Source organism: Miniopterus schreibersii (genome assembly GCF_964146895.1).
Source record: "Miniopterus schreibersii genome assembly, chromosome: 19".
In the NCBI taxonomy this organism is placed as follows: Eukaryota; Metazoa; Chordata; class Mammalia; order Chiroptera; family Miniopteridae; genus Miniopterus; species Miniopterus schreibersii.
Window position 1 is genome coordinate 14,542,870 of NC_138119.1, and position 19,033 is coordinate 14,561,902.

The following is a 19,033-nucleotide window of genomic DNA, read 5'->3' on the forward strand; positions in this document are numbered from 1 at the left end:
GCCCACCCAACCCCCCAGAGCTCACACCTTTGCACGCTGGCTTCCTGCGCCGCCCAGTGGTCTCTGCTGGAAGTCCGCATCTCGGTTCCCTAGTCACCCTTCTCCCGCTTTTTGGGCTACACCTTCTCTTTTTCTCTGACTCTTCTTTTCCTTCTCAAGGTCCGGAGTCTTTTTGGGGTCCCTTCCCTTTTCTCCTTAGGGTTTAGAGAGCGTTTCACCTAATTTACCCCAAGTAACACTGCACACTCCCACAGGCATGTGCGCCGTGAGGAGCGAGATCTGAGGCCGGGGGCTGGGTAGGATGACCTGGACGGCAACCTTTCCCGGGCTCAGTCCCCTCCCCTCCCCCTTGGATGCAGCTGCTTTAGGCTGGGAGAAATAACATATCAGCTTCCCAGTTCCCCCACCCCAGCAGACACCTCTGAGGCGTTCTGCGATCGCCCCTCCGCGTCTCCCAGAGCTGGGGGGATCTTGGGGGAGAAAGCTGGCGGTGGGGCCCCAAAAAGGGTGGGGGCCGAGTTGGGGGGCTTAGGAGGGGTGTGGGAGGGATGGGAGCCAGAGGGGCGGGGCGGGGCCGGGCGGGGGCCGCTGGCTCCGCCCTTTCCTGGCGACTGGGTCTTTAACACCGCCCAGCGCACGTGTCTGGGGAGGCCAGGCAGCCGCCGTTGGAGCGCACAGACGGCGGCCCGGCCCGGGCGAGGCGGGCGCCGCCGCGATGCTACGAGGCGGACGGCGCGGGCAGCTCCGCGGGCACTGCCTGGCTACGGTCCCGGGCCGCCTGCTGGCCTGTCTGATGCTGGCATCTGCGGGCGCCGCACCCTGCACCGATGTCTGCTGCCACCAAGACCCTTCGGGGCTGCGCTGCACCCGAGCTGGGGCCCTGGAGAGCCTCCGCCACCTGCCGGGCGCCGGGAACCTGACCGACCTGTGAGTGTCCGGCGGGCGAGGGGGCGCGGGGACAAGCGAGCATAGCCGAGCCCCGAGGGTGCGGACTCCCTGCGGTCAGGACGGCGGGCACGGCAGGAGGCTGTGCCCTGGTCCTCCGCGGCCGCCGCCGCCCTGGCAGCGACTGCAGTTACCGCCTAGACGTTACCTAGCGCTCAGTGCAGCTGGGGCGCCGGCTTCGGGGAGAGCAAGGGGGACTCTCCGTGGACCAGGTCTGAGAGACCCCGCCATCTCCAAGCAGCTTTCTGGAGCTCAGGAGAACCCTTCAGTTTGGGCACCCTCACTGCCTTAATCCCCTTTCCAGGGGGAACTAGCTCCCACCCCTTTCCTCGTCAGGACCAGGCGACCCCCACTCTTCCCCCTGGAATTGGGAATTGAGTTGGGAAAGTGGGAGGTGGTGAGGAGTCATAGCTTGGGTGGCTGAGCTTTCTTCTTCCCTTGTCCCCACGACTCCTTGATCTGAATGTAGGAAAGGAGACACCCCCCTGGCTTCTCTCTCCCCACACCCATCTCCCTTTCCACCCTTGTCTCTCTGCTTGGGACAGGAAGTCAGGGCCCTTGCTGAGGACTCTCCTCCCTTTGGGGCCCCAAACTGGGAGGAATCTCCAGCATTGTGCAGTAGTTGGTTACAAAATACTCGAGTACTTTTTAGCAGCTGGTGAAACCTATGGGAGTGTTCTGTAATAATTGGTTTCCAGCATCGCATGGTGATGGCTGGAAAATACTTGAGTATTCTATGCGGCTGGTGGGGCCAGCAAGACTTCTAGAAGAGAGGAGGACCTGCTAGAAAATCATTCTCCTGGGGCCTGGGGCCTAGAGGGTGGGCAAGGAACCTTGTCTCATGCAGTGATGGACAAGCTGGAAGGTATCTGAGTCAGGGGCCATCACTGTCTGGAAGTTACTTGAGCAGCCTGAGATAATTGGCACTGAGTTACTCGGGTATCTTGTGGTAATTAACGGGAAGGTACTCAATCTCTCTAATGGCCCTAGGGAGACCAGGAGGAGAAGAGATGGCCTTGTCTTGGTCTGGGCCTAGGTCTCGGCATAATGGGAGGGGACATGAGATCCAGGCTGCCACCCCCAGTCTATTCCATTCATCACCCTGGGCCTTCAAACCAAGGCCCAGTCTCCTGAATATTTCCTATGAGAGCTCTCATTTCTCAGTTTCCTTCCAAACCCCAAGTGGGTCTGGCCTGGAGTGGGGGGTGGTTGTGGACAGGCTGGGGCTGGGGACTAGGAGGCACGCAGGGTGGTGAGCCGAGATGTCTCTCTGGGTGGGGCAGCAGCCTGACCCTCTGCCTCTCCCTGCAGGGTCCCCTCCTCCTCCATCACTGGCAGAACTAACGAGGAGATAATGGACTTGAATAGACAGATTGATTATGAATCCAAACGAATGAGGCAGCTTTGAGCACGCTGCCTGACAGCTTGCACATGCCCGGCCACTCTCACCCCTCCCCGGGTCTATACAGCTCTAAACCCTCTGGGCAGGGACCCACTCCCCCTCAGAGTCACTGGAGTTTATTCCCTAGGCCCTAGGGGACTGCACTGCCGTCCTGCTGGGGCCAAGGTTGGGAAGAGGAGAGAAGGAGAGGGTCACTCAGGTTGTTCCTGGTTCCCACAAGTTACGGAAAGTAAGGGGGTAAAGGGGGAGATTTCCGAGATAGGCAGTGAGTCAGGGGCCCCTGGCGTGGGTGTGGGTGGGGGGTTCACTGACGTGCCCTTGCAGGGCAGCTGAGTTCTCAGGAACTCCCTGGCATGCCAGATCCAGAAGCTGGGCAGTGCCCAGGGCGCCCGCAATCCTCCACCCCTGCATGCCTGCTCTTCTTTCTTTCTCATCTCCCTATCTAGCTTTCTCTGGCTCTCAGCCCTTTATCTGTCTCTCTGTCTCCCTTTCCTTATCTGTCTTTCTCCCTGTCTCTCTCTCTCTATGCCAGTCTCTTCTGTCAGTTACTCTTTTTCAGTGTCTCTTTTTTGCTCTTCCTGTTTGTTTTTCTGCCACCCCCCACATGAGCCTTCCCACCCCTCTCTCACTGTGTAAGTCCTGCCTCTTCACCCCCCCCCCAGTCTGACCCATCCTCTCATTGCCCCTCTCCTCCTTCCTAGGTCCCTCCTGGGGCAGGGAGGGGTTCAAGATGTCCCTGACTGACAGCCTCTGTGCTTCTGCTCGCTCTGCTGAAAGGTGGTTGGGAGGGAGTAGGGATTGCTGCTTGTGTGGAGAAGGGCCAGTGGCTTCAAGGGGGAGAGGGTGGTGTGTGTGTGAGCGTGTGCAGCAGTATGGGTGAGCAGGTGTGTTTGGGCACACATGTTTGCGTGACCATGAGGCATCCTTTGTGCTAGGTGGGCAGTGGCAGCTATGAGCCTAAGCCCCTTACGGAAGCCAGTGTTTCAGCATGAGCCCCATTGTTGAGCATGTGCAGGAGACGCCTTGTGTAAAAGCAGAATACCAAGCCAAGAATGGACTTGTGTGTGTTTATGAATGTGAGTATGCACACACATTTGCACACATGTGTACGTGTGTGCAGGAGAGATACATGTACACGGATGTCCATGTGTGAGAGTGTGAGCATACATGTGTGCACGTCTGTGTGTTCAGGCATGCACATGTGTGACCGTGTGTGAGGAGGCGCGTCTCTGTGCATATATTTATGCCTCTGTGTGTGTAAGTCCATGCCTGAGCATGTGCATGTACATGAGAGTGTGCATGTATGATGGTGTGAGGATGCATGCATACATGTGCATGTGTGATGGTGCGAGGAGGTGTGTGTCTGTGCATATGTGTATACAGGTGTGGATACATGGCTGTGCATGTGTGTGTGTGTAAATGGATCTGTGCATATGAGTGTGCATGCATGCATACGTGCATGTGTGATTGTGAGGGAGGTGGGTGGGTGCTTATGGGAACTCGAGTGTGGGCCTGGCTTCCTGTGACTCCCACCCCTTCTCCCCACAGCTACATCGAGAATGAGCAGCATCTACAGCATCTGGAACCCAATCATCTGAGGGGCCTGGGGGAGCTGAGAAACCTGTGAGGAGGCTGGGGACTGTGGGTGTAGGGCTCTGCACAGAGCCTGTTGGACCAGAGGGTCAGGGTGGGCTCAAAGATTCTAGGGGTCTGGGAGGACATGAGAGGCTGAGCCTGAGGGGCTGGAGGAGGTCAGAAGGCTCATGGGTCCAGGGTAGCTGAGGAAGCTATGAGGGCCGGGGGAGGGCTCCAGGGCTCAGCACAGGACCTGGGGGCTGGCATGGGCAGACATGCCAGGACCCATTGTAACTAAGGCCCTGGGGCTGACCCTGCCGCACCCCTTTCCAGCACCATCGTGAAGAGTGGTCTTCGATTCGTGGCGCCAGATGCCTTTCATTTCACCCCTCGGCTCAGTCGCCTGTGAGTGGCCCTGGCTGGGCAGAGAGGGTGGGAGGCCACCCAGACTTGGGCAGCTAATGGGCTTGGCCCTCTCCAGGGACCTGTTCTGAGGAAGGCTCCAGCCTGGGGCTTCTCATCCACTTCAGGGATGGCCGTACTCTCAGCTCCCCCCCCCTCCCCGACAGCTAGAAGGTCCTTCTTGCTGTCTCACTTCCATGCTTCATGCTGCAGGAACACTTCTCATAGGTGCCTGTCCCATTGTTTTCTTCCCAGGGTTCAGATACACATGAACTGGGGAGCAAGGGACAGGAGCAGGACCCTGGGTTCCGGCTGGGATTCCATCTCCCCTGGGAGCTGGGGTATCATATCTGCCACTCATCACCCTCCCAATTCCTGGGAGTCGCAGCTCAGGACAGGGAGGGGAGGGGCAGGCAGGAGAGACTGCTGAAGGAGAGACCCTTGGTGTCCCTGACTGCCTCTTCTTGGCCTTCTGAGGGCAAGAGTTTAGCAACTTCTCCCCACCACAGGCAGGAGGAGCAACGGGAAGGGGGAGCTGTCATTCACATGGTTGTGCTGGGTACTCTGAACTCTCTATTGTGTCCAGTGATTCAACAACAGCAACAACAACACCACCAAATAAAGTGATGTTACATCACTGATTATGAACCGGGACTTCAGTTAAAAATGTGTACTTTACAATACTTGTGTCAATGAATCTTCACAATCAACCTAGAGAGAGTGTCATCCCCACTTTATAATTGAGGATTCTGAGATGCAGGGAGGTCAAGTTTCTGGGCTGAGGTCACACAGCTGTGAGTGGCAGGACAGAATCACACTCAGCTCTGTCTGGTGCTGAAGTGGGTAGTCTTTCTGATCCCTGGGTGGTGGTACCTCTCTAACCCAGCCCCCCAAAACTGTAGGACAGCTAGGCAAGGAGAGAGGTCAGGGCAGGCCTCTCAGAGGCAGAAGGCCCTGGGAGTGGCAGCCTGGTTGGTGATGGGAGCTCCTAAACCAGCTTTCTGTGTAGCCTGGAGCTGGTCCTCCCCAGCTCACTTTCTCCATTTCTACAATAATGGGTCTGGGGGCCTGGGGACCCCTCCCCATCCCTCCTTTAGTTATCCCTGAGGAGGAATGGGGAGGGGACCTGAGGAAGTACTCTGAAACCCTTGTCATCCGGTAGGGGGCAAGAGAGGGTGGGAGCCCAAGTCCTCCCCCTCCTCTGGCCCTGTCCTGGGCTCTGTGGGGAGGAGAGCACAGATGGAGCCCCTTCCCCCAGCTGGGGCCTCAGCACTTTGCCAGCTGGGGCCAAGGGTGGGGAGGAAGGAGCAGCTGTTCCCTGAGACCCCCTCCCTGGGGTCTGGAGAGGGGGTTAAGTGGGGTGAGCTCTTGTTCCAGGAAGAACAAGGGCACTGGAAGAGCTTAACCTGTCCCCCACCCCCAAGGCCCTCCTGCTGGGCTGAGCTGGTTCTGGTTGTCAGCTTCCTCCTGGACTCCTCCCCTCCCTCAAGCTGGGTCAGAGGGAGGTCGGGTTGCTCACTGGGGTCTGTCTGTCTTGCTGTGTCAACTCCCGCAGGAATCTCTCCTTCAATGCTCTGGAGTCTCTCTCCTGGAAAACTGTCCAGGGCCTCTCCTTACAGGAACTGTGAGTGTGGGGGCTTCCAGGGGCCAGAGCAGCAAGTGTGTGTGTGTGTGTGATTGTATCTCTGTGTCACTGTGTCTGTGTGGAACTGGCAGGGGTGGGGTGGCTCTGGGGGCTCCCTGTTTATCTGTGAGCTGAGGCTGGGGACTCAGTGCATGCCTGGGAGCCTCCCATAAAAACAGAGGCTGCAGGCCTACCCTTGGAGGGGCTTATTGCCCTGGGGTCGGGAGGGGTGTGGGGTGGACAACTAATTCTGTGTGTGCTCGGGGGGCTGAGGGCTGCCAGCTGCCTGTGCACATGGGATGGGTGGGACAACAGTGAGCCACGTGCTTGGTGGGCACCCACGGCCTCTGGCCACTCCGGAGGGCAATGTCCCTCCCTCCTTGTCACCTGGCCTCTCCCCCTGGGGAGCCTGGGATCCAGGAATTCCACGTGGCCCATAGGCAACTGTCTGACGTTCTGCTTTCTGTTTCTTTCAATGTCTTGTTACTGGTTGAGGAGAGGGACTTCTCCTGGGTCCACGCTCCCTTCCCTCTAGACATTCCACGCTGCCAGCTACACTCTGTCTTAGGTAGTACTTCATTCTTTGTGGCTCCTCAGACCCCCCCTCCCCCTCCCCTGACTCTTGCTATCCCCCACGCCCACCAGAGACCTGTCTGGGAACTCTCTGCGCTGCTCCTGTGCCCTGCGCTGGCTGCAGCGCTGGCAGGAGGAGGGACTGGGTGGTGTGAAGTTCCAGTGTCACAAGCAGGAGCCCTTCGCCCATGGGTCCAACACCAGCTGTGGTAGGTGCTAGAGGTGGTGTAAGGGGCTGGGGAGAGGGCACAGAGCAGAGCTGGGAGGGCAGCGCTGAAGGACACCTGGGGAACAGGCGTTGACAAGAGCTGAGGAAACTGAGGGTTGGGGAGAGTATTGCCAGTGGTGGGCTCAGGTCATCGAGGAGGTTGGGGGAAGGAGCACTGCTCAGAAGTAGGGTTCTGAGGCCACTACTTTCTCTAACACCCCTTGGGCATCCTGGGTGACCAGGTGTGCCCATGCTGAAGGTCCAGATGCCCAATGTCTCCGTGGACGTGGGGGATGACGTGTTGCTGCAGTGCCAGGTGGAGGGGCAGGGCCTGGAGCAGGCCGGCTGGATCTTCACCGAGCTGGAAGAATCGGCCACAGTGATGGTGAGAAGCCCTTCACCATGGCTGCCTCCTCCCCCTCTCCCCAGGAGAACCCTGGGCAGAACACAGTGGACAAAGACAGGAAAAGAGACCACAAGTAAGAAGCACATAGAGGGCAATGGATGGGCAGAGGTGGTTTAGACCCACGGTGCTCAGGCTCATGCTGTGGGCAGTGGGGACCCCATGCTCTGCTGGAGCCACAGGGACTTAGGCCCCCTCTCTGGGAACATGATTTTGGCTGCAAGACAGAGGGTCACAGAGCCCTCATATATTGGAGTTGAGGGGGACTCTGCAGACCATCCCTCCCAGGGATGGTTCCAGCTTGCTCCCTAATTAATTCTTAGAGTGAGTTTCAGAAATATCTCTTAATCTGCCTGTACTTTGGTTTTCTTATCTGTAAATTGAGGAGGTGGACATGATGGCCTTCTGATGGCCTGCCTGCCCCTGGGCACTCTCTGGCCTTTATCTCTGCCATTCAGATTGTCCTTGGGCACCTTCCCAGGCTTGCCCTGTGTCCTCAGGCTGGTGACAGGCAGTCAAGAGTAGTCACAACTGACTCAGGAGACCTTGTTGACAAGGTCAGGAGGGGCCAACAGTGGGTTGTGCCCACCCCAAAAGCTGTCCCCGCATGGGTAGACACACAGGGTCCAGCCCCTGGAAGGAGGTGGGACAGTGGGACTTGGGGTGTGGTGTTCACTTTAGAGGCTCTCACTTTGGGAGGGGAGTCAACACCAGAATTGCTGGAGGCCCCTGAAACAATATTGCAGGAAGAACCACTAGAGCCCTGAGCAGGGGGTTCCAGACATGGTGGAGGCACCACTAGCCATTGGTTCCTCCCCTCAGAGATCAAAGCCACTGAGAGTGAGCCATGGAAAGGGGGCAAGGCAGAGGCAAGAGGTGGGCCATGACTATCTGTGGCGAGACCTTTGATCAACTATGTTTTGAAAAATTATCGGCTTTTGTTTTTCTCTTGGGGAGATTTACATTTTGCTACCAGTTAAATTTTCTAGAAACGTCCTATAGAAAAGTCACACTCTAACTGGGTTAAATGGAGGGGAGGGGAGAATGGCCACCTTCAGGAGAGTGAAGGGTGGCAGAGCAGCTCAGAGGGAAGAGCTGACAGGATACCACACTCCAGGGTAATCTGGAAGAGATGGGACAACCAAGAGAGGCTTAGGGCAGGGCTGGAACCCAGCACTTGCACAAGAGGCTGGACAGCACTTCCAGCATATTTGAACTCACATATTCCAGTGGAAGCCCAGGGAAACTTAACCTCCTCTGGCTTTATTCAAGGGATTCCACATTTAGAAATTTCCAGATGAGTGAGATTTGTCCACGACTTCACTTATTTTCATCATTTTATGAAAACAGCTTTCTGAAATGTCAGAAGATCATTTTGCCTACCACTTCCGCTTAAAAAACAAGGAAACGATGGTCCAGCAAGATTAAGATCGTAGAACTTCCACGTGTCCGTGGTTTCTTAGGAAGAGAATCTGAACCTGACTCGACCTTTTGATGATTCAGAATGAAGTCAGGTTGCCTCTCTAACTTCACTCTGTCTTCATCTGCCAAAGGAGGTCATGGTGCCAGTGCCATCTCCTTGTTTCCAACCTTCCCTGGGCTGAGACTAAGGTGTTAGAATGGTGCCAAGAGTGGGAGTGAGTGGCTGGCGAGGTCCTAGATGGTTCTCCAGTGAGTGGTGTGTATTTGGTGCTTGAAATCTGTGGCATCTACATAGCTGTTCAGAAGGGTGATTTTGGTTTGGGGTATTTTGTGCCTACTTTGAGGTTATTGGTTGTGTTCTACATTTTTCAGATCATTAAATAAATAATCCAGGGGAGAGTCTGTGAACAAACTCTAAAGTGAGGAGGCCCATTCTCTGCTATAGTCTCTCCCATACCTCTTTCCTTCCACTCCCTACTGCACTCTTCTCTTTTCTATCTGGAGCCAAAGGGGATCCCCAAAGATGTCAGCTCTAGCCCCAACCTCTAGCCAGAAGCCAACTGATGCTCTTCCTGATTTTCTCCTCTGTTTCCTGGCACAGGAATCTGGGGGTCTGCCATCTCTGGGGCTGACCCTGGCCAATGTCACCAGCAACCTCAATAGAAAGAATGTGACATGCTGGGCAGAGAACGATGTGGGCCGGGCTGAAGTCTCTGTCCAGGTCAACGTCTCCTGTGAGTCCCAATGACTGCGCTGTACCACCCTCATCTCCTTCCCTGAAAAGAAGATGTGAGGGTGGGAGGGGCTGGAGGAAAGGGGTGGGATGTGTGTCTCCACAGCTGCTCCCTCCCAGCTGTCTCCAGATTCCCATGAAAACCTGATCCTTTGGGGGAAATCCTGGGGGCTCATCAAGGCCAGAGGGATGGAGATGGATTTCTTTTTGGCCCCCTGCCCAAGTCTTGCTACCTGAGGCCATCAACGCCAGCTGCCCGGCTGTTCTCACTGCTCCGCTGTCGTTCTTCATGCCTGTCCCTCTGTAGGGCCTTAACTCTACAAACTAGTTTTAAAAGAAGCAATCCCCCCCGCCCCCCCAGTTCCTCTCTAGGCTCACTGCCTAATTTCTCTAGGTCTGCCAATAAATTATTTTAAATCTTCAGTAATTGATTGGCTGAAAAGTTATGTTATATAACTTCCTTTTAATGTGAAATATAGCACACACAGATTCCTGCATAAAACTTATACCCCTTACACAGTAATTATTCTCACCAGCACCTCAGCAGACACTCCCTTCCTCTCCCCATTCAGGACCCATCCTTTTCCTCCACTCCATCCTGACTTTTGTGATAATCATTTCCTCGCTTTAAAAAATAATTTTATATGCTTCTGCTTCCCTGTCAATATGGTGTAGCTTTGCCTGTTCTTGCACATCCTATAAATGGAATCAGACCTCAAGTTTATTTTGTGTCTAGTTCCTTTTGCTCACATTATATTTGTAAAATCCACCCATGTTACTTGGAGTAGCTTTAGTTCATTCAAATCATTGCTGAATAATATTCCACTGCATGAGCGCAGGCTGGAATTCCGATATAAATTATATATGCATATGTGTATAGATATAGAGATATAGATGTTCTCCTATTATTGAGGGACTTTCTGCCTCTTTCAGGTTGAGTCTATTTCAAAACCATGTCTTCTTTCAAAAAGTTTTTTAACTTTTACTTATTTATTTTTTGCTCATTTGGTTTTTAGGCCCCCTCCTCTGCTTAAGCTTGATTATACTTACCCAAAAGACTCCATGTTTAATTTCTATAGGCTGGTGCCCCCCTTCTCTAGGGCCATTACTTATTTACTTTAGGTCCACAATTTTTCTTTTCTTTTTTTAAAAATGTTTTTATTGATTTCAGAGAGAGGAAGGGAGAGGGACAGAGATAGAAACATCAGTGATGAGAGTCATTGATCAACTGCCTCCTGCACGCCCCCTAACGGGGATCGAACCCCCAACCCAGGCATGTGCCCTGACCAGGAATTGAACCATGGCTTCCTGGCTCATAGGTTGACACTCAGCCACCGAGCCCCGCTGGCCGGGCCCGCCACTTTTCTTTAAGCTCCTGAATTTTACACACTTGCTACCCGATTTATTTAAGATTTACTGTCAACTCCCCCCGCCTCCCTGCCGAGCCCTGGACGTGTCCGGCAGTACTCGGTCCCCCCCAGCGGCCCCCTGACTTCTCACGGCTCTCTCTGGCCCACAGTCCCGGCCAGTGTGCAGCTGCACGCGGCGGTGGAGCTGCATCACTGGTGCATCCCCTTCTCGGTGGATGGGCAGCCAGCACCCTCTCTTCGCTGGCTCTTCAATGGCTCCGTGCTCAACGAGACCAGCTTCATCTTCACCGAGTTCCTGGAGCCGGCAGCCAACGAGACTGTGAGGCATGGGTGCCTGCGCCTCAACCAACCCACTCACGTCAACAATGGCAACTACACGCTGCTGGCCACCAACCCCTCAGGCCAGGCCGCTGCCTCCGTCATAGCTGCCTTCATGGACAACCCTTTCGAGTTCAACCCCGAGGACCCCATCCCTGGTGCGAGGGCCACCCTGAACCCTGCCCCCACTCCCTGGGCTCTACCTGGGTACATAGCCTGGTGTCCAGGGAGGCCTGGCCCACTTTCTGCTGTGATCCTGACCTTAAAAGCTGGAGAGCCGAGTGGCGTTCTGTTGTCCGGCTTTGTGCTGGCCCCCGTGCCCCTGCCTCCTGCATGCCCAGGAGTCCCGAGTCCCTGAGCTAGTCCACTCACCTGGGCTGGCTGGAGAGAGCCGTACACCAGGGCACCCACGGCCCAGCTGGAAAAGGGCCATGTGCGTCTTCTTGCTTGAGGTCCAGCACCCCGCCACCCCATCCCACCCGCAGCCCATGAAGGGAGGAGCCTCGAGGGGGAAGGGGACTCACTGCTCTCCTCCCCCATCTGACTGCTTTCTCTCCTCCCCCCTGCTGCAGTCTCCTTCTCGCCAGTGGGTGAGTAACTCAGGCTGGAGGTAGGTTCTGTCTGGTCCCCGGAGCCAAGGCTGGGGCAGAGGGTACAGTTAACCTGATCCCCAAGGGGTCAGCTTGGGCCAGGGTGGGGAGTTGCTGGAGAAGACACAGCATGTGCCAAGGCCCACCTTCCTGCGCTGTGTCCCCGCAGACACTAACAGTACGTCTGGAGACCCGGTGGAGAAGAAGGAGGAAACACCTTTTGGGGTGAGCGTGGGAGGTGGAAGCTCTTCCTCTTGGGATGGGGAGGCTCATCTGCATGTCACTTCTGATCAGAGAGTGGGGATCACTACAGTCTGGCCTGCACTCAGTCACAGCCACAACCTGGGGCCCCGGGGAAGGAGGCAGGTCTGAGAGCCTGGCCCTGGGCTCTGATATAGGATGGAGAAACAGTTTGCCGTAGGGGAGCTCTTAGAGATCCAGGGAAGCCCTGGATCTCACCCTCCCTCACCCCCAGGTCTCAGTGGCTGTGGGCCTGGCTGTCTTTGCCTGCCTCTTCCTTTCTACGCTGTTCCTCGTGCTCAACAAATGTGGCCGGAGGAACAAGTTTGGGATCAATCGTGAGTGGAGGGGGCGGCTGTCTGTCAGTGTGTCCTACTAGCTTTGTTTCCTACTAGCTCTTCCTGACCCTGTCTTCTGTGGGGTAGGGGGACATGTGGAGTTTAGGGAGTGTGTGTTTGGGGTGTATGAGGGCCTGGCTGTGAGGCTGTGCATGTGAGTGTGTGTCAGGCTGGTGCTGGGGTAGTTTCAGAGGCAGTAGATGCTAATTGGTGGCTGGATTGTAGTCAAACACTAAGTGGGTCTGGGAGGTCTGAGCTTGGTGTGTGTGTGTGGGGGGGGAGTTGTTTGGTGGCCCACGGGGCCTGGAGTTGGACAGGAGCCAGACATAGAGAGGCCATAGTGCCTTCCCTTCTCCCTGCTGGCTGTTTTGCTCCCTAGCTCCTCTGTTCCTCCCCCTGCAAATTACAAGGTGGGGTCACCTAGCACCCTGCAACCTGTGGCTGTGTCTCCTGTCCAGGCCCTGCTGTGCTGGCTCCGGAAGACGGACTGGCCATGTCCCTGCATTTCATGACACTGGGTGGCAGCTCCTTGTCCCCCACTGAGGGCAAAGGCTCCGGGCTCCAAGGCCACATCATTGAGAACCCACAATACTTCAGTGATGCCTGTGAGGGGCTATGCTGGGTCGAGGGTGGGGCAAGTTTACGTGCATATTCCTGTGTCATCACCTTCGCCTACCCCAGGCCTGAACAAGCCTTCCCTTACCCCACCACTCCTGTCTACACCATCACCACCCCTGTCTACCCCACAGCATGGGGCTTGGTGAAGAAGCAAAGGCTCAGTTTCAGTCCCCACCCGCCCCCTCGGTTGGTGGCCTTGTGCAGTGCACAGCCCTGCCAGACAGCCCTGCCTTGGCCCCTACCCCATCCTTCCCAAGACTGGGGCTCCTGTCTGATCCTGTAAGCCACTCCCTAGGTGTTCGTCACATCAAGCGCCGGGACATCGTTCTCAAGTGGGAGCTGGGGGAGGGCGCCTTTGGGAAGGTCTTCCTTGCCGAGTGCCACAGCCTGCTGCCCGAGCAGGACAAGATGCTGGTGGCCGTGAAGGTAAGCCCTTAGTCACTGTTCCAGGACAGGGTGCACAGGCTGCCGGGTGGGCTGCTGGCATCTGGCGCGGCTCACAACTTGCAGCTGAGTGGGCCACCTTGGACTTGGGGAGGTGAGGGCCCTTCCCCACTCAGTCCTGTCCCCTCCCCTCCCTTCAGGTGCTGAAGGAGGTGTCCGAGAGCGCCAGGCAGGACTTCCAGCGTGAGGCCGAGCTGCTCACCATGCTGCAGCACCAGCACATTGTACGCTTCTTTGGTGTCTGCACCGAGGGCCGCCCGCTCCTCATGGTCTTCGAGTACATGCGGCATGGTGACCTCAACCGCTTCCTCCGGTACAAGTGCCTGGTCCCCGCGCTGGCCCCTGGCTCTGAACCCTGTTGTCCCTTTCTTGCAAGCACATTCTTGCTTGTCTGTTGGATGAGGGGGACACCGAGAAGCAGCAGAAAGGCATGACCCCTGACCTCAGGGAGCTCTGAGGCAGGTGTGTGGACATGGGGACAGTCCTTGCAAAGCAGAGAGTGGCAGTAGTCAGGGAGGTGCACTAGCAGAAGGCATGAACTCAAACTTCAGGATGGTGAGCTTTGCAGAGTGTGTGCATTTGTGTATGGCACACGGCAGCCATGCCTGTGAGAGGTGGCAGTTGAGAAAACTGCCACAACAAACATCTATCAGGCACTTACTATGTTCCAGGCATTACGTTATATACCTTACAATCCATTCTTAATATGGCTCTATGTACTTGTACATATACATCTGCATAATAATAGAAATATATATTTATTTTTCATAGTCTCCAAGCATATATGGCAATTTATACTTGAAAAAAGTTACCCAAAATTCATTTCTTTGGCTTTGGATGGAACAACTGTGATATGTTTACTAATTTGTGCTGATCATTTGAGTAACTTCAAGAATTGTGCCCATTTCACAGATGAGGTTTAGAGAGGTTCAGTGACTTGCCCAAGGGCACATAGGTAGTAAATGGCCCAGGGGAGATGTGACCCTGGGCAGAGCCCTGCTTTTAAGCCCTGACTGTGATGGTCACATGTTCTGATGAAGTAAATGGTCACCTGTTCTGATGAGATGAGCCCTGTGAGGATGGGGCAGTGTGAGGCAGGGAGAGGCCAGGGTTTGGATTCTGCTGAGCCTTCTTTGTCAAGTAGCTTTCCTCTCTGACCTGTTTCCCCACCCAGGGGACTGTGATTCTGGATGAGAAAGCTTTGTGTGACTGTGAGTTGGTGGTCCTGCTTTGGTCCCCAAACAATCCCTTGGGAGTGATGGGTCGTTCATGCAATCAGGCTGCACAAGTCAGCTGGGAGAGATCCTGAGTCTGAGCTTCCCTTGTGGGTGGGGAGGAGCCAGTGGAGGGTGTGGAGCAGGAGGGAGGCGATGCCCCCCCTTCAGACACTGCCTCACCTGCTCTTTCCTTCCTCCGTTTCCAGCCCCCTGAGTCCCCTACCCCACTCCACCCCAGCTCCCCAGACTCTCTTTCCTCGGGCTGCTGGGGATTCTCTCCTCCCAGCCCACGCCTTCTCTCTCCCTCTTTTGCAGGTCCCACGGGCCTGATGCCAAGCTGCTGGCCGGCGGGGAGGACGTGGCTCCAGGCCCTCTGGGCCTGGGGCAGCTGCTGGCTGTGGCCAGCCAGGTCGCTGCGGGGATGGTGTACCTGGCGGGACTGCACTTCGTGCACAGGGACCTGGCCACGCGCAACTGTCTGGTGGGTCAGGGACTGGTAGTTAAGATCGGCGACTTCGGCATGAGCAGGGACATCTACAGCACCGACTATTACCGCGTAAGGATCTTTGGTCCCAGTCCCGCCCCAGCATCCAGACACTGGATGCCGAGCCCCCGCCCTAGCCGGGAGCGCCCACCTCTTCCTCGGGCCTGGCGGGGTCTGCAGCTCTCGGGCTAAAACCCCCGTCTTAGCTCCCGGGCCGGCAGTACAGGAGGGGCTGTCTCCGCTCCCCTGGACGGAACGGCTTCACCGGTTTTTCCCTCTTAGCCCTGGGCGGGAGAGCAACTGCCATGTATTTTTAATGAGGGGACTGGGGCGGGTCTAGTCGCGGGAGGCCGCGCAGGGGCGCCCCCTGCAGGTGACCGCCGCCCGCCGCAGGTGGGAGGCCGCACGATGCTGCCCATCCGCTGGATGCCGCCCGAGAGCATCCTCTACCGCAAGTTCACCACCGAGAGCGACGTGTGGAGCTTCGGCGTGCTGCTCTGGGAGATCTTCACCTACGGCAAGCAGCCCTGGTACCAGCTCTCCAACAACGAGGTCAGCCCCTCCTCGTGGGCCGCCCCTGTCGGCCACCCCCTTCCCTGCCCCATCGCTCTGTTTTAGAACTCCGTCCCCTTCTGTCCCTCATCCCACTGCCAGCGGGCACCCATCCTCCTGCCAACACTGTGCTCCCTCCACCCCAACCCTGTTCTTTCTTGCATTCTGCCCCTCTTCTATTCTTGCCTCCACTTCCTGGCTCCTGGGGAACCTCAAAGCACTTTATAAATGGCACTCAGACCCCCATCCCTAGCTGCATTTTATGGACCTAATAGGCATTATCAGGGTGGAAGGGAGAGGCTGGGAAGAGGAGCACAGCACAAGAGGGCCTGACACTGCAGCAGGAAGGCTGAAGGTTAGACTGTAGGAAGGACAGTCCTGCCCCCTCCCCCTCATGGCTGGACACAGCCAGAGCAGGCCCCAGGTGTTCTGTCTTCCAGAGCAGCTCCCCCACCCCCTCCTTGGCTCACAGCTGTCAGTTTCCATTTCTTCTCCTAATGCAGTCTGTTCCCTGGAGGCTGGTGGGGTGGGGGAGAGGGTTATAGATTTTAATTTTCTCAAGCACTGAGAGAAGGAATGGAATTAGTGCCGCCTATAACCCAAGTCCTCTAATGGGGTGGGAGGGAAGAAGAGCAGGGGAGAGGCTCCAGGCCCCTTCAACCAGCTCCCTGCCACCATCTCTTCTTCATTAGATCCCTTAGCAGCTCTGGCAGTCCTTCCTGGAGTCCAACTTTGATCTCCCCTGCTGCAGTTTCTTTTCAGAGAAGCTAGGTCCCTACAGAGTGAGACCTACAGAAGAGAAAAGGAAGTGGGGTTGCCTTCTACCTTCAAATGCAAGCCAGCCATTTTTCAAGGCCTTTGCCCACAATCCTGCTCTATTTTCTTTTTGCCCTCAAGCTGAGAGGTAGAGGACCTTTCCTTCCTCCATTCAGCCCTAAACACTAGGCTGATGGATTTGGCAAATGCCTTGACCCCTCCCCTTCCTCAACTCACCTGGCAAATTTTCTGAGGATATGATTCTAACCCTATGGGAAGCAATCCCACCCCCAGCCCAACCTTCCCAGAGTCTGTCTGGCCTTAATCCTTCCCACTACTGTGTCAGTGTGGAAAGAACTTGGGGTTCACTGCATCCTTTTAGATTATTAGTAGCTAAGAGGCCCAGGCAATTGTGGGACCTGCCTTGGGAGCTTCAGTGAGGCAGGGGTAGTTCTGGGGCTGGCTGCACTCTCCTGTCTCCCAACCCAGTGTGCCCTCTTCTCTCTCCTTCTGGTGGCCCCAGGCGATTGAGTGCATCACTCAGGGACGTGAGCTGGAGCGGCCACGTGCCTGCCCACCGGAGGTCTATGCCATTATGCAGGGCTGCTGGCAGCGGGAGCCCCAGCAACGCCACAGCATCAAGGATGTGCACGCCAGGCTGCAAGCGCTGGCCCAGGCGCCTCCTGTCTACCTGGATGTCCTGGGCTAGGGGGCTGGCCAGAGGCTGGGGCTGAGTAGCCTGAATACTGGGATCTGCCCTCAGCAACTCCATAATTCCCAGCAGCCCCAGGGTGATCCCAAAGCATCTAACTCTCCCTCAGCATGCGGGAGGGGTTGGTAGAGTCTGGGAGGGGGGATGTGCCTCTTCTCTAGGTAGGCTTCTGTCACAGCAATTATATTTATTATCCCTTGGCTGTGTCTCTTGCCAGTTCTTGGGATGACCTCATTCTGGGAGTGTGGTATTGGGACTCAGGTAGGGGGTGACTCTCTGGGATCCTCCCTCTCTCTGGTTCCCTTCAGCATTTACCCCTACTCCATGTAGCTGTCACCTCCACCTTGTGGCTGTGATTTGCCTCCCAGGCTTGAGGTCACCTTGTTTACTTGGTGGTGAGGAAGCCTCAGGTTAAGCTCCTCAGGCCTTCAGACCCTAATCTCCTATCTCCGTACTTCATGCTCAGGAGGCTGGTGCTACAGTGGGAGGGATGGAAGTTAGCTGTCATGATGGACAGGATGGGAACATTGGTCGGGTGAGTCTTCCTTGCTCAGAACAGTGCAAGCACACAGTAGGACCAGTGGACAAGAGAGAGAGAGAGAAAGAGAGAGAGTGTGTGTGTGTGTGTGTGTGTGTGTGTGTGTGTGTACATGTGGCAGGGACAGGGAAGGAGCAGGATACAGGAATGATGAAGGACGCAGGACCCCTTGTTGCTTCCCCTCCATCACTCTTCTTGGCTCTAAGAGCTTTAAGATCAGCATCTGAAGGCTGGGGACTGGACAAAGCCATGTCCCTGCCCCATTCTGCCCAAGGGAGGAGATGGGTTCTCCTTTGCCCTCTCCCCCTTGCTGAGTGGCCACTACTGGCCTTACTGAGTGGCCTGAGGCTTCTGTCAGCACGGAGGCTGCGTGAGGCTCCTCATCCCCAGGACATGGGCCCTGCCCCCATCTGCCTCACCCCAGAGCCAGGGAGGAGCAGTCCCCCCACCCACAGCCCATCACTTTCAATCACCTGCCCAGCTCCTGCAATAACCCACGTTCCCCACAGCTCCTCAGGGCTAATGGTATGGCTGCCTCATGTCCTTGGGTGCACAACTCTCCCCACATGGCGATTCAATCTGGGTCTTATCACCCCTAGGCCTAGCCCAATGGTGTCTGCCTCTTGTCCAGGCTGGTTAGTGCTAATGGAGGTCTGACCAGGGCTTCAGGCTGATTGATGGGAGTCTGGTGGCTGAGGGCAACTTCACAGGCCTTCCTCTGTGGCCCTGGGGTGGGTGAGGTGGTGCTGCACCGCCCCTGTGAGGGAGGGCTTAAAGCAGGTGGAGCCACTGGGGGGAGATGGGGTGGGAACCTGGTGGGAAAGACGGTGGGGAATAGATCTGACAGGTGAGCCTAGGGACAGGTGCAAAGAGAGACAGTGCAGACAGAGATGGGGACAGGACCTACAGATATGGAGGCACACAGAGACTGCAGAGGGAGACAGCGAACAGAGAGGAGAGAAACACACACAGAGGACGGACAGAGAACAGATGAGTGGGACAAGCAGCTGAATCAGTGTCCTGGAGAATAGTATGGACTCCTGGGGCACTTCTATGTCACTTGCACACCCATCCTCCCCACCTCCTCTGCCCTGTGAGCCTTTCTTCAAGGCTGGGGAGGGGGTGGGTACTCCCAGCCTTGGAGACTCTGTGCTAGAGGCTCAGGGTCTCTATTGAGTTTCAGCCAACGTTGAGCGGGATTAAAGCAGAGGGGATGGAGGGCAGGTAGCAGAAGGGACCTGCCAGGGCACGGGTAGCATTTCCAAGGTCAAGAGCCTCAGGGCATCAGAGGCTCTTAAAACCACAGCTGGAGGTTTTGCTGGAAAAGCTGGGCAGGTGAGGTGAGGGGTTCTGGGAACAAGGTTAGGACAGGGAAAGGAAAATTCCAGGAGAGCATGGGAAAGGGAACTGGATAGCTTTTATCTATCTGGGAACAGGAGCTGAAGCCAGTCATGGCTCCCTTCAGGCAATCTGGGCCCAGAGCCTTGTCCTGAGTGGTAGAAAGGGGGCTAGCACCAGCTTCACTGACAGACATGCATGGCACATCCCTAGACACACTGGCCTAACCCA

The 19,033-nt window shown here is 56.1% G+C and overlaps 1 protein-coding gene across 1 annotated transcript; it reads left to right on the forward strand.

The window, feature by feature from the left end:
• Positions 1 to 700: 700 nt before the first annotated feature.
• NTRK1 (neurotrophic receptor tyrosine kinase 1) lies at positions 701 to 17,126 on the forward strand. Its single transcript, XM_081122158.1, has 17 exons — positions 701 to 927; positions 3,896 to 3,970; positions 4,256 to 4,327; positions 5,880 to 5,948; positions 6,594 to 6,730; positions 6,972 to 7,114; positions 9,156 to 9,288; positions 10,807 to 11,133; positions 11,548 to 11,565; positions 11,735 to 11,790; positions 12,041 to 12,143; positions 12,602 to 12,748; positions 13,057 to 13,187; positions 13,346 to 13,518; positions 14,738 to 14,978; positions 15,300 to 15,458; positions 16,738 to 17,126. The coding sequence occupies exons 1-17, from the start codon at positions 716 to 718 to the stop codon at positions 16,921 to 16,923; spliced, it is 2,382 nt and encodes a 793-aa protein (XP_080978284.1). The 5' UTR covers positions 701 to 715; the 3' UTR covers positions 16,924 to 17,126.
• Positions 17,127 to 19,033: the final 1,907 nt, after the last annotated feature.